Below are 12042 nucleotides of genomic sequence, written 5' to 3'. Positions count from 1 at the left end.
GGAAAGGAATGGAGCAGAGGAGCAGAGAGAGTAGAGACTGGCTTTGTTTGTGATGCTGTCATTTCACTGGCTTCCTTTGGCCTCCCTGGATTTCTGGGATATCCCTTCCCCTTATGAAACTTGAGTTGGTTTCATCTCCTTTCCCAAAGGAGCCTGTCTAGCACGCAAGTCTAGCAGCTACTGTTGGTATCAGACACTACAGAGTGCCTGTCCCCAAGGACCTGATTGAGGAGGCACACACACACTCAGGCCTCAGCATGGTACAAAGGCCCCTGCTCTACCTACATGTGCCAATAAGACTTCTTGCCTGGTCCCAACAGACTCCCTTCACTGTAGTGATCAACCTATTTGCAGTTCTCTAACCTCACCTCTGTTAAGCTCATTAGGTGGTTTCTCAGAGATCCCTCTTCCCCTACTTAAACTGTCCTTCAAGACTGAGAGTGAGGGCCACTTTCTCTTGGAAATATTTCCTAATCTCTCCCTAGACCGAACCTAGGCTCCCCTCTTCTGGACCTCCCCTAATAAATGTTTGTAGTTGTCCCAGCTGTACTGTCATGGCCAGTTTTTTGTCTCCTGATTAAGAACATCTCATGGCACCCTGGCCAGTGTGGCTCAGTTGGCTGGAGCATCCTCCTGTGTACCAAAAGGCAGCGGGTTCAACTCCCAGTCAGGGCACACACTCAGGCTGCAGGTTTGATCCCTGGTTGGGGTGCTTGTGGGAGGCAACTGATAAATATTTCTCTCTCCCATCGATGTTTCTCTCTCCTTTCCTTCCTCTAAGATCAATAAATAATAATAATTTAAAAAAATTTTTAAAAAAGAACATCTGGGTTTTTCTATTGCTTCGGTCCATAAGAGCTCCTAACTCTTTCTTAGAGCCTACTTCAGGGCCTTGAACCATTTCCCTCCCTTCTCAGCTCCTAAACCCCACTATGTCCTCCAGCACCTCTCATTTTGCTATTCCAAACAACACATGTAAGTTCCTTTCTTTTTAGTGGTTGTGCTGCTAATTACTGCTAGAAAACAGAAAAGTAACAACAAAAATAATCATGTCGAGAAGAAACAGCACTAGTGTGATCCCCGAACCATATTTTCCGACATCCTATGGACCTTCATCTTGGCCAGTTATTTCTTCAGGGTGGAGCTAACCAGCCACCTACCCTCTGAGCCTACACTTAAGGCAAGCCATTTGCTTCCTAGCTTCCAGAGGTTACCCTTCGAAGTGTTAAGCTGGAATTGAGCCAAAATACAATCCAGACTGAAAAATCAGGTGGGCAATTAGTATCCCTGAAGCTGTCCAGACTGAGTGGCACCTAATTAGCTCACCAAGCTCTAGCACAGGTATGTCCTCATACTTTCTGACTAGACAGATTCCTTGTGGGTAAGAACTTGGTCTAATTTATCTTTATATGTCTAGCACCAGACAGCGGCAGAAAACAAACATGTTTAGTGAATGGCTTTCTAAAATCAAAGCAATACAAGGCAGAATAGGACGAGTGCCAAATAAGTGGTTCAGACGACAGTTAAGAACGGGCCAAAGCTAACAAAGACAGAGGAGGGACAAAATCAAGTCTGGCATCTAGATCTGAAAACCAAGCTAATCACAGAGGGACTGCAGTACAGTGAAAGCATCTTAGAGTTTTGAATGTGAATAGGCTCAATGGCAATGGTGGCTAATGACTTGATAGATGTAGGGGACAGGGAGCAATTACAGTCTCTAGTTACTTTTGTAGAAGTGGAACCCACACAGTAAAGGGGGCTCGAGTTCTTCATTAATCGGAGCCCATCAGATTAGACTTCAGTATTCAGCCCCAGGCACTGGACTTTCAGGATTCTGGCAAATTGAACCAAGTCCTTAGGAACCATTGGTGAAGCGTACAGAAGCCAACATGCAACAAGGTCTAAAAACTGCAGTTTTTGTGAAAACAAAAACAACAAAAGCAAAACTAGGGGCAGGAGTGCTATCTTTGATTGCTAATTTCAAATGAAAGAAAGTTTTGTTCTTTTCCTGCATAGCTAGAAGACAGATGTTAAAAAAGTCTGGCTCATTATAAGGAATAGTTAATAATTACAACTAATTAAAAATGACCCTGGTTAATTTTTTTTTAAATTTTTTTTCTTTATTGATTTTTAAAGAGAGGAAGGGAGAGGGAGAGAGAGAGACAGAAACATCAATGAGAGAGAACATCAATTGGCCGCCTCCTGCATGTCCCCCCACTGGGGATTTGGCCCACAACCTGGGCTTGTGCCCTGACCAGGAATCGAACTGGAGACCTCTTGATGCATGGGTTGATGCTCAACCACTGAGCCACACACCAGCCGGGTGACCCTGGTTAATTTTTGTTAAGAGGTGCTTGAGCCAAGGGTAAAGAACAAATCTGAGTTTGAATCCCACCATATGACCCTTTCTGTTGTGGGCAAGCTACTTAACCTCAGAGAGCCTCATTTCCTCATCTGTAAAAGGAGGTAATAAGATCCCCTTTTGCAGGGTTGTTAGACGTAGAAATAATATAAGAAATGTACCTAGCAAGCAGCCCTTGGAAGTCATTACCGCCATTCTTAAATTAGATTATTGCAGACCTCCAAATGATTTGGGTAGGACTGGGTCAGATGACCCTTAAAGTGTCTTTGGATAAAATTTTGATTTGTTCAATTTAGCGGATAAAGGGGTACAGGTTAGGCAGACAGCTCCACTGAGGCAGGCCTTAGATCTGCGCTGGGTGTTGCAGGGTTTATGATGGGGAGGGGAGGAGAGAGGCTCAGCTAAGCAGCAGATGCAGCGGTGCTCTGCCAGACTCCTAGAAGGCCCCTCTCCACAACCAAGACCCATTTCTGAGGAGCTGCCTGGAGTGTTGGAACCCAGGATCTCTGAATATGCACACCACCATTCACTGTACTGGAAAAAACCCAATTCCCCATATCAGCAGCCGACCTAAATTAATAGTGATTCCACTTTACATTTATACATCACCATGTAGCAACTTACAAAATACCATTAAGCAAAGCTGAAAGTAAGTTGACCCTTATAACACCCCTGTATGGTAGCGGGGTACAACCACTAATGTGGCTTGGGTAACCCCAGCTCAGAGATTGGGTAACTTTTCTGCTGTCAGGTAACTAGTAACTGGTGGGTCTGGGATTGGAAAGCGCAGTCAGATTTACTAGACTACTAGAAGAGCTAAGGACATAATCTACTTTAAGATGCAATCAATGGAGAGAAATACGCCAAATTACTTCTATTTCCTTTCTGCGCCTCCTGGTCGTTTGCTGCTGGAACCAGAAAACAGGTGGGAGAGCTACAGAAGTCTGGAATGGGGCCCTGACAAGTATACCCGCTGGGCAAGAAACTGAGCAGCCCTGGGGAGGGTGTGGAAGGGAGGAGGAGGGGAGAGAGGAAGTGGGAAGAAGTCTCAGGAAGGAGAGCTCCGGCCAGCAGCAGCCACCGTGCAGAGCGCAGCCGCCGCAGTACCCCGCCGCGTCTCCACAGCGCGACCACGGGCTCTGCTGCCGCCCCCATTTGCAGACGAGAAAACTGAGGCTCAGAGGGGAGCGGTGACCTGCCCAGGCCGGGGTGTGTGACGAAAGCTGGATTCAGAAACCCCGAGGCAGCCGGGCAGAGGAAACACCCAAACCCTCCACGCCGCCGGCAACCCGCACCCCGGGGCGCGGCGTCCGAAAGTCGCCGTCCGGGCGGCACAGCCAGCCCCGTCCGCGCCGCCGCGCTTCGCGGTCCGTCCAGACTGCTCTGGGGTCCCCGGGACCCTTGCACCCTGCCTCCCCAGCTCCGTCCTCCCGCCGCCGCCTGGGCCGGCTCCAGCCCGCAGCCCGAGCCCGGAGGGAGGCCGGCGCCGCCAGGCGCGCGGGGAACGGTTGGGGGAAGGGGCCCAGGAGGCGGCCGCACGCCACTCACGCGTCGAACTTGTTGTTCATCCTCTCGCCGTCGCCACTGCCTCACGGAGTGACTTCCGCTCCGCCGGTCCCTCCGCCTAGGGCCCGGCCACTTCCGGTTGCGCGGGGAGCGGCGGAACGTAGGCGCGCCGGCCCGGTGGGGGCGGAAATCCCGGGACGCCCGCCCAGGGCGGCTGCGCGCAGTGCTGGGACTCGGCGGCGGTACCCGGCGGCGCCCGCCCTGCGCTCCAGGGACTCACCCGCCGCAGCCCGCGGGCTCGGCCCTCCGCAGGCAGGCTCGGGAAAGCGGCGCCGGAGCGCCGGCCCTGGACTCGCCTCCCGACCCCCGCCCCAGAGCGGGCCCAACGATCCCGGGCTCCGAACCTGTCCGGGGCAGTTTATTCCTTTGAGACGGGCGGTTCTGTGCTGTGGTACCTGCCTCTTCGGGTTGCCGTGGGATTGAACCAGACAATCAGTGTCAGGCGCTAGACTTCCTCTCCCTAAAGGAGTGGTAGCTGCTGTTAATCGTTGCTTTCTTGGGCCGGGGGTACAGAACTAACCTCCGTCCCCTGAAGCCGTCAGGGCCAGAGACTCATCCCAGGTGATAAAGGTCGTACTAGGCTTTCGGGAACCTGAGCTGGTTCCGCCATCATCAGATTGCCCCCTGGGTGAGGTCTCTGCTCCAAACACGCAGCGGGCGCGCACACGCACACACTGGACTAAAGGAAACGAACCCGCAGGCGATTGAGCCCCCAAACCATTGGAAGAAGGGATTATTTCCGGGATCCTCTACCCTCCCCCCAACATTGTCTCATTGTCAAGTCTTTATATGGCACTTCCACATTTTTTAATCGCCTTCATCCACACCTTTGACCCTGTGATGAGGGTAGATAGGAACTGATATCTGTGCCCATAGTTACAGTTGCGGAAACAGACTCAGGGGCCACAAATGACTTGTTCGAGTTTACCCTATCAGGGTTCATCTGTACTCTCTCTTTTTTTTTTTTTTTTTATCCTCACCCGAGGACACTTTTCCATTTTTTGTACAGATAGAGTGGGAGGGAGAGGAAGAGAGAGAGAGAGAGAAACATCGACATGAAAGGGACACATCTAGTGGCTGCCACCCACACGACCAACCAGGGCCGGGGACAAACTGCAACTGAGGTACATGCCCTTAGCGGGAACCGAACCTGGTCTCTCCGGACCGCAGGCTGATGCTCTAACCGCTGAGCCAAACCGGCCAGGGCTCATCTGTACTCTCAAAGCAGGGTTGGCCAGGGTCTCTCCTCCCTAAAGGCAGAGCCCAGCAGTTCCCTGTACCTCCCAGCCTTCTTACCTAGCTCTTCCTTAAGCATCTGGTGGGACCAGTGTAAATTCCCTGGCCTTTGAGAAGAGAAGGAAGAGGAGTCTGTTTTCCAGGCTGTGGACTCTTTCTTAGAATGTCTACAACTGGGTCAGAGTTGGGAATTATGGACTCCAAACCATAAAGCCACCAGTGTTCTGGGAAGCCCCTCTTACTCTGGGCCCCAATTTGTCCATCTGAAGCATAAGTATATAGTGACTGTTGCTTTTCCATGATGCTGTGAGGAGCTCTTAATAGAAAAAAATAATAAAACTCATATGTTGTGATCAATGGCAAAAAATGCACATGAATAGAAAGATCACTGGTGCAGATGAGTACTGGGTGCTTACTGCACCCAAAGGCAGGGGAGGGAGATGGCAGTTGGGGTGGGCTGCCATCTTCTTTTGAGAGAGCATTGGCTGCTACTGTTCACATTTCTCTTGACTTCCCTCTTTCAGGAGCCTGCAGGGAACTCAAAAAGGAAGGAAGGCCCAGGCCTGGAGAGAGAGAACCTTACCTGGTTGGGGGCATCATGCAAAATGGGGTCGTTAGGGCTTGAGGAATTATGAGAGTTGATAATGCTTTGCTGAAGTAAGGGGAGTGCCAGGATGAGCTAGCCACTGTCACACGGATGCGGACCCCCCACAGCACACCCTGCCACAGCCCATCCCCAATCACTCCAGGACTCCAGCTCTGTCTCTTTATTTCTCCAGCTCTTCTCAGGGCTGTTTGGCTTCCACGGCCCTGAAGCGTGCTTCCCGAAATGCACACTCCTGACCTCAGCAGAAGAACACAGCTGATAAGACCGAATGGCTAACAGCAGTTGGTTGGCTCAGTCAGGCGAGGGCAGGTAGGGGCGAGGGTCTCCAGGGAATGGCAGGGCAGGCACCCGGTTGTAGTGAGCCATGAGGAAGATGCCAGCAGTGCCACAGACGAAGAGCGAGAGCATGGCCAGGAAGCAGACACGGTCCAGCACTCGGCCCACTAAGAACCACTCCTCGTTCCCCTGAGGGTGGGAGGCAGGGTGTGGGATGGCCAGCGGTGGCACCAAGCCTGGCCTGGATCCCTGGACCATCCTCGGCCTTCCAGTAGGCCTCCATTTCCCTGGGCCCCTCTCACCTACTTCCAAGCCTCAACCGGGCTTCTTCCATGGTCCCCTGGCCCTGATGTCCCCATTCCTCCCCACTCCCAACTCTTCTTTTCCCATCCCATTGCCCTACCATGGTCGCCCCATTCATCCTGCCCCCATGTCAGCTCCCAGCCTCTCACCAGGCAGTCACAGCCCTCTCCCTCCCCTGACTGCATACACTGTCAAAGCGGCTCTGCTGGTGTCGGGCACGGGCAATGAAGTTGCAGGCGTCCACACAGGCCTGGATGGCCGGGGCGGCCTGCTTCAGGCTGCCACACAACTCCTGGCTCTGCCCTGGCTCCGGGCCTTTCTCTGATGAGAGCAGAGGGTCAGGTTTGTGAGCTGAATGAATGGAAGAGCAACAGGCAGAGAAGGCGGCCTCTCCTTAGAAACCCCCGCCCCTCTCTCCCCAACCTGTACACTGGCCCAGCACGATTCTGTGGTGCCTGGTGCTTTGCCGGAGTCCGTGGGGAGTGTGCCCGGTGTCACACCCTCTGCCTCACCTAGTTTCTCCAGCGCTGCCCTCACCAGCCCGTTGCGCTGCCACTGCTGGAAGAGGAGTTCACTGCGAGGCAGGCGGACGGCCGCCTCCTCCCCGCCTGGGGCTGGCCAGCGGGCGGAGGAACCATTCTGCGGCCTGGGCCGGGCGTCCTGCACCGGGGCTGGGGCCAGCGGGCGCACGTGCATCCGCAGCAGCTGGGGCAAGAGCCGCAGGAACACCTGCAGAAGGGATGTTCTGGGTGGCCTGGCTTTCATCCAGGCTGCTTCGGAGCAGAAGCTGACCGGTGGCACGAAAGGCTCGTGCTGCGAGAGGTGGGGGGGGGGGGGGCGGGGGGGCAGCACTAGGGGCAGTGGCTTGGCTCTGATACAGCTCGGCTGTTCTGTCCCAGAGGATGTCCCCAAACTCTTGTGCACATCAGAATCACCAGTGCACATGTTCCAAACACAGGCTCCTGGGCCCCACCCCGCTGTTCTGGCCCGCAATGTGGTGGGTTCTGGGAATCTGCATTAGTGACAAAGGCTGCAGGTGGGCTGCAGATCATACAGCCTCTGGAACCAGACTGCCTCCTTCACTCTCTAGCTGTGTGACCTTAGGCAAGCTACCTAACCTCTCTGTGCCTCATCAGAAGACTGGAGATGATACTAATACCCACTGCACGGGGCTTTTATGAAGATTAAATAAGTTAGCATGTGTAATGTGCCTGCCCCTTGGTGAGCACGTGATATTATTGTTACTCATTGGGCACATACTTCAAGAAACACCCAGGGCAGATTTGCTGCTGAATGTGGCGTGTGAAGAACATGCACAGGGACGGGGTGCTGAGGGAGGGGCATGTCAGCGGACTGGGCGGGGCCTTGCCTTATGGACCCTGCGGGCCATGGAGTGCGTGTGTGGGGACCGCAAGGACACGTTGAGCACGACCACAGCATTCACGACAATGAGGATGGTCACCACCAGGAGGAAGGTCAGGTACCTGCCGGGGTGAGGTGGGCAGGAGGCGGGGCTGGCCCTTCAGCACTTCATCCCCAAGGCCAACCCCACCCTTAGCAGCTGCTCCTCCAGATCCCTTGGGTGAGGGGACAGCATCGGGGGTTGGCAGGAGGGCAGTGCCCAAGAAGGGAGGGGGAGGAGGTGGATGGCAGGTTCGAGGACTGGCCTTACTTGCTGATGAGTGGCACCGCTTGGGAGGTCTCGGGCACCTTCTTAGCCACAAGGAAGAGGAAGACAGTCTGGGCCAAGAGCACGTTGATGGCGACGGTACACTTCTGGCCACCCGCTGCGGGTGACCAAGAGGCTTTCAGGACTAGGTCCCAATCTCCCTGCTGTGGGGCACCTCCCCCCACAAGGAGCCCACTGCCCCTGGTCCTGGCTCCTGGTGCCACTCTGCCCTGCCAGCTGTCCCCAGTGATTGGGGCCAAGGGCTCCCCTCCCGCAGGCTCCAGGTACCCTTGGCAGGAAGGAAGTAGATGAGGATGGCGACAGAGGAGATGAGTACACAGGGTGCGATGATGTTGATGACATAGAAGAGGGGCTTGCGCTGGATGAGCAGGTAGAAGACCACCTTCTGGTGGCCTGCCTCCTCTGCCGGGGACGCAGCGTCCAGCAGCATCTTGGCCGGCCGGTGCCGGATGGCCCACTCGCCGTTCTCTGTGGGCAGCAGGAGGGTGGGCACGGGCAGTGGGCTGGGCAGACCCCTGCCGCGTTCGTATGACCAAAGCGTCGCCATCGAGGGGCAGAAACAGCGAGGGAAATCAGATACTTAATCCCCCTCCCTCCAAATGGGAGTCGTTATCACGAGGAAGATCAGAACTTTGTGGGGTCTTTAGAAACCCCACTTTATGGCTCGCTTAGTCTTCACCTTGAGTTATATGGGAGGGGGTGTGGTCTTGGTCTAGCTCGTCCCTACAGCCAGGTCCAATAGGGGCCCTGGGTGGAGGTTACCTGTGAAGGCCTCAGGGTCAATGAAAATCCACTCGATGGTCTGCCCATCCTCCTGGCTCAGCTGCAGATTGATCTCGTTGGTGCTGTAGGTCTGAGATCTGGGGGCGGGGGGCAGAGAGGACGCCTGAGTGTGTATAGGCCCACCTGTGAGGTGCACGGTATAGTCATCTGTGCGCAGTTTTGCCCCAGAAGTGCAGCCATCCCTGGCTGGTGAGGCTCAGTGGGTTGGAGCATCGTCCCGTACAAAGGTTGCGGGTTTGGTTCCTGGTCAGGGCACATACGGAAAGCAACTGACCGATATTCTCTCTCACATCGATGTTTCTCTCTCTCTCCCTCTTTCCCTCTCTCTAAAGGCCAATAGGCATATCACCAGGAGAGGATTAAAAAAAAAAGTGAAGCCAGTAATTTCCAAGTTCTCCACAAAACCCTGACAGTGAGATGAGGGGTATTGGGGCTCTTTGGGGCCCCATGGACAGGAAGGGACAGGAGGCTGTAGCACAGTGTGGTCACCTTGTGTCCAAGGCCCAGGGTTACTGCGTTCTACTCTTCCACGGCCTCTCAGGCAGGAGGGGCCAACGGTCAGAACAGAGAAGACCTCTCGTCTATTTACTGAGGAGGGTCTCCCTGCAAGGTCTTCCCATGAAAAGACTGCTTCTCTAAACTAGACAGGACCCTCCCCCAGAGCGCCTTCCGCAGTATGAATGGGGAAACTGAGGCAGCCCCACCTCTCCGCTGGGCTGTGGGGTGTGGTGGTCTTGTGTGGTGCACACATTGTGTGCATGATGTATGCTGTGGCATGTGTATACCCTCTCACACACCCACCCCAGACATTCATTTCTCCCCTTGGGGCACAAGCAGGGAAACTGAGGCAGTCAAGAAGGACGAGCCAGGGGACCGGGCTTAGGAGGGAGGGATGTAGGTGTCTGCAGGTGTCTGCATCTGAGATATGCACTGATGCCCCAGAGAGATGGAGCCAGGGCCCTGGCCAGAGTCCCCACCCAGACAGGGCCCCTCTTAGGGCAGCTCCCTAAACCTCCCTCGCCCCAGTAAGTGGCCTCACTGGAAGACGAGAGAGCAGTTCTGCCAGTCGAAGGGGAAGTAGGTGACGGAGACGGGGCAGGAGGAGCGGAAGATGGCAGGAGGCAGCCAGTAGACACAGCCGTCAGGGGACAGCAGCACGTTGCAGTAGAGGGCCACCTCGAACACGCCGTCCACGCTGCGGGCAGGCCGGCCACCAGGCTGCTGAGACCCACACCCCAGCCCAGCCCCCACCCAGCACAGCCTGGGCCTGGGGACACCAACCCCTCCCCGGGGCCACGCCCCTTCCTGTCCCCACCTGGCCACAGGAACCACCCCTTCCCCAGCACCTCCCGCCACCCCCACCCCACCAGGCTCCCCAGGTCCCCATCCCATCACTGCCGCTCCCTGTTTCCCCGCTCTCTTCAGTGGTGGTTAAAATAGCCACGAACACCTGTTCATCTCGTGCCAGGTGCCAGGTGCCAGGGCTGCGTGCAGCGCTTGTCCTTCTTGCAGACTCTCGAAGTTGCTATAGGAGCTGCCCTCATCCCAAGCGAGAGGGAGGGCAGTGGCCCACCCAGGCAGAGGTGATGGACCAGGGCCTACAATCAGCTGTGGCCCCGGCTGGCCCTTTGCACCTGCTCTGTCCAGCAGTCTTTGCCCCTGCAGGGCCTCCGATCTGCACCCTGTCACCTCTTTCCCCAGACACTCCCTTGTCCTGCTAGGCCTGTCCTTGTGTCCTTTTGTCCCCCCACCCCTGCCCGTGCCCCTCCTCACTTGTTCTCCAGCACGACATCTGGCCGCCACACCATGGTGGACGGCACCCTCAGCACCCACAGGCCTTCATAGTCTTGTGGGTCCCAGCGAAGGCGATAGTCACACCACTGCTGCAGGGAGAAGGGGGCCAGGCCCCTGCTGTCTGCTGTACCAGACCCCCAGGAGCAGAAGCCCAGCCCAGGGGGCACAGAAGAGGGGGGGCCTTGGGGCTCTGTTGCGGGGAGCCCTGATAGAGGGAAAGAGGGTGACGAGGTGATCTCTTACCATCTCTATCCAAACGTTGGTGGTAAGGGCCTCCTCTCTTTCATTCTGGGGGTACAGAATAAGGTATAACCCCCATCACTTGCCCTCCTCAGATGTCAGTCCCTACAGGTCATTGTTGGGTCCCACAGGACCCCAGCCTCTGGGCAGCCTCCATGGGAGTGCTCCAGCATCCCGGCCTCTCCCCTGTGGGCCTCCCCCACTGCTGGGGCTAGCCCCGCCCTCTCCCCCCCCCCCCCCCCCCCCCGCAGGTCCCAGGCCCCGCACCCCGGCCCCTCCTCCCTGGGCCCCAGGCCCTCGGCTCACCAGGGAGATGAGATTGGTGAGGGTGAGCTTCAGGCTGACGTTGACCACGTCGGTACCCCGCTCAGCGGGCCGCAGGTGGGGGTTGTAGCTGTGCATCAGGTGGGCCAGCAGCCGCTCCTCCTGGTTCCGGCCTCGGGCTCCTGCAACAGACAGCGTGAGCCTGGTGCACGGACTTGGGGGCAGAAAAAGGAGGAGACCACGGGAGGATGGGACCTGGAAAGACAGGGAGCAGGCTCCAACAGCCCTCCAGTCCCGCCATCTCCTGAGGCCTTGGACCCCCGCTCCAGTCTTCCCCGGGCCCCCAGCCCTGTGTCCACACCCAGGCAGATAGCCAGCAGCGGCAGGAGGAACAGCTGCCCCCGAGCCCCGTGCATGGTGTCACAGTTCTCCGCAGTGACGGGGGGACGGCAGCTCCCCAGGTCTGAGGCAAGAGATGCAGACTCTGGGTCTCATGTAACAGCCCACACTCCCACCCCAGCCAGCCCGGCCAGGCCGGCCCAGCCCCACCAGCTGTCTGACCACAGCACTGTCAGCTGTTCTAGGATGGACAGCATGCCAGGCTCAGGTTACGTGGGCTGGGGAGGGGACAGAGGGGCCCCGTCTGCCCCAACAGAGGTGGTCCAGCCTCCATCCCCATTCAGACTCAGTTGTCCCAGATTCGTGGTCCAGCTGGCGAGCTGGGGCTGTAGCCAGGGCCATGTGGTGTGGAGAGAAGGCAGAGTGCTTAGGAAGGCTTGTTCCCCTGCTGCCTCCAGCAGGAGGTGTGAAGGCTTTGGTTAGGCTCGCTTTGTACCTGAGTTTCTCCATGACATGGTTGAGGACCCCAAACCTCTCCCACCAGCCCGGCATCTAATGGGTCACTCCACTGGGCTAAGACAC

At 56.4% G+C, this 12042-nt stretch overlaps 2 protein-coding genes across 5 annotated transcripts in view; both read right to left on the bottom strand.

The window, feature by feature from the left end:
- Positions 1-3990, bottom strand: part of EIF4E2 (eukaryotic translation initiation factor 4E family member 2) — a 28943-nt gene extending 24953 nt beyond the window's left edge. For all 4 annotated transcript variants that reach the window (XM_036254403.1, XM_036254401.1, XM_036254400.1 and 1 more), the window contains exon 1: positions 3911-3990. In XM_036254403.1, coding sequence (XP_036110296.1) covers positions 3911-3930 — 20 coding nt within the window. In that variant the 5' untranslated portion in view covers positions 3931-3990. The remainder of the gene's footprint in view (positions 1-3910) is intronic.
- A 2072-nt stretch (positions 3991-6062) lies between these two features.
- Positions 6063-11552, bottom strand: CHRNG (cholinergic receptor nicotinic gamma subunit). Its single transcript, XM_036254665.1, has 12 exons — positions 11483-11552; positions 11164-11303; positions 10861-10905; positions 10597-10706; positions 9863-10018; positions 8803-8900; positions 8308-8508; positions 8023-8137; positions 7720-7834; positions 6863-7079; positions 6538-6671; positions 6063-6236 (listed from the first exon to the last, which is right to left on the bottom strand). Exons 1-12 carry the CDS (start codon positions 11535-11537, stop codon positions 6063-6065), a joined length of 1560 nt encoding a protein of 519 aa, XP_036110558.1. The 5' UTR covers positions 11538-11552.
- Between the last annotated feature and the right edge of the window lie 490 nt (positions 11553-12042).

The sequence above is a fragment of the Molossus molossus genome, unplaced genomic scaffold, assembly GCF_014108415.1.
Source record: "Molossus molossus isolate mMolMol1 unplaced genomic scaffold, mMolMol1.p scaffold_m16_p_11, whole genome shotgun sequence".
Classification (NCBI taxonomy): Eukaryota; Metazoa; Chordata; class Mammalia; order Chiroptera; family Molossidae; genus Molossus; species Molossus molossus.
Note: the sequence above shows the minus strand (reverse complement) of the source record. Positions and strands in the feature narration are given on the sequence as shown.

Bases quoted from the DNA above. Each gene is read 5' to 3' on its own strand.
- CHRNG (XM_036254665.1), bottom strand. From the start codon at position 11,537: ATGCACGGGGCTCGGGGGCAGCTGTTCCTCCTGCCGCTGCTGGCTATC. The intron at 10,906-11,163 runs GTGAGCCGAGGG...CTGTACCCCCAG, and splicing joins TCACCAATCTCATCTCCCTG to AATGAAAGAGAGGAGGCCCT. The intron at 7,080-7,719 runs GCAAGGCCCCGC...TCCCTTCTGCAG, and splicing joins TGGCCCGCAGGGTCCATAAG to GTGTTCCTGCGGCTCTTGCC.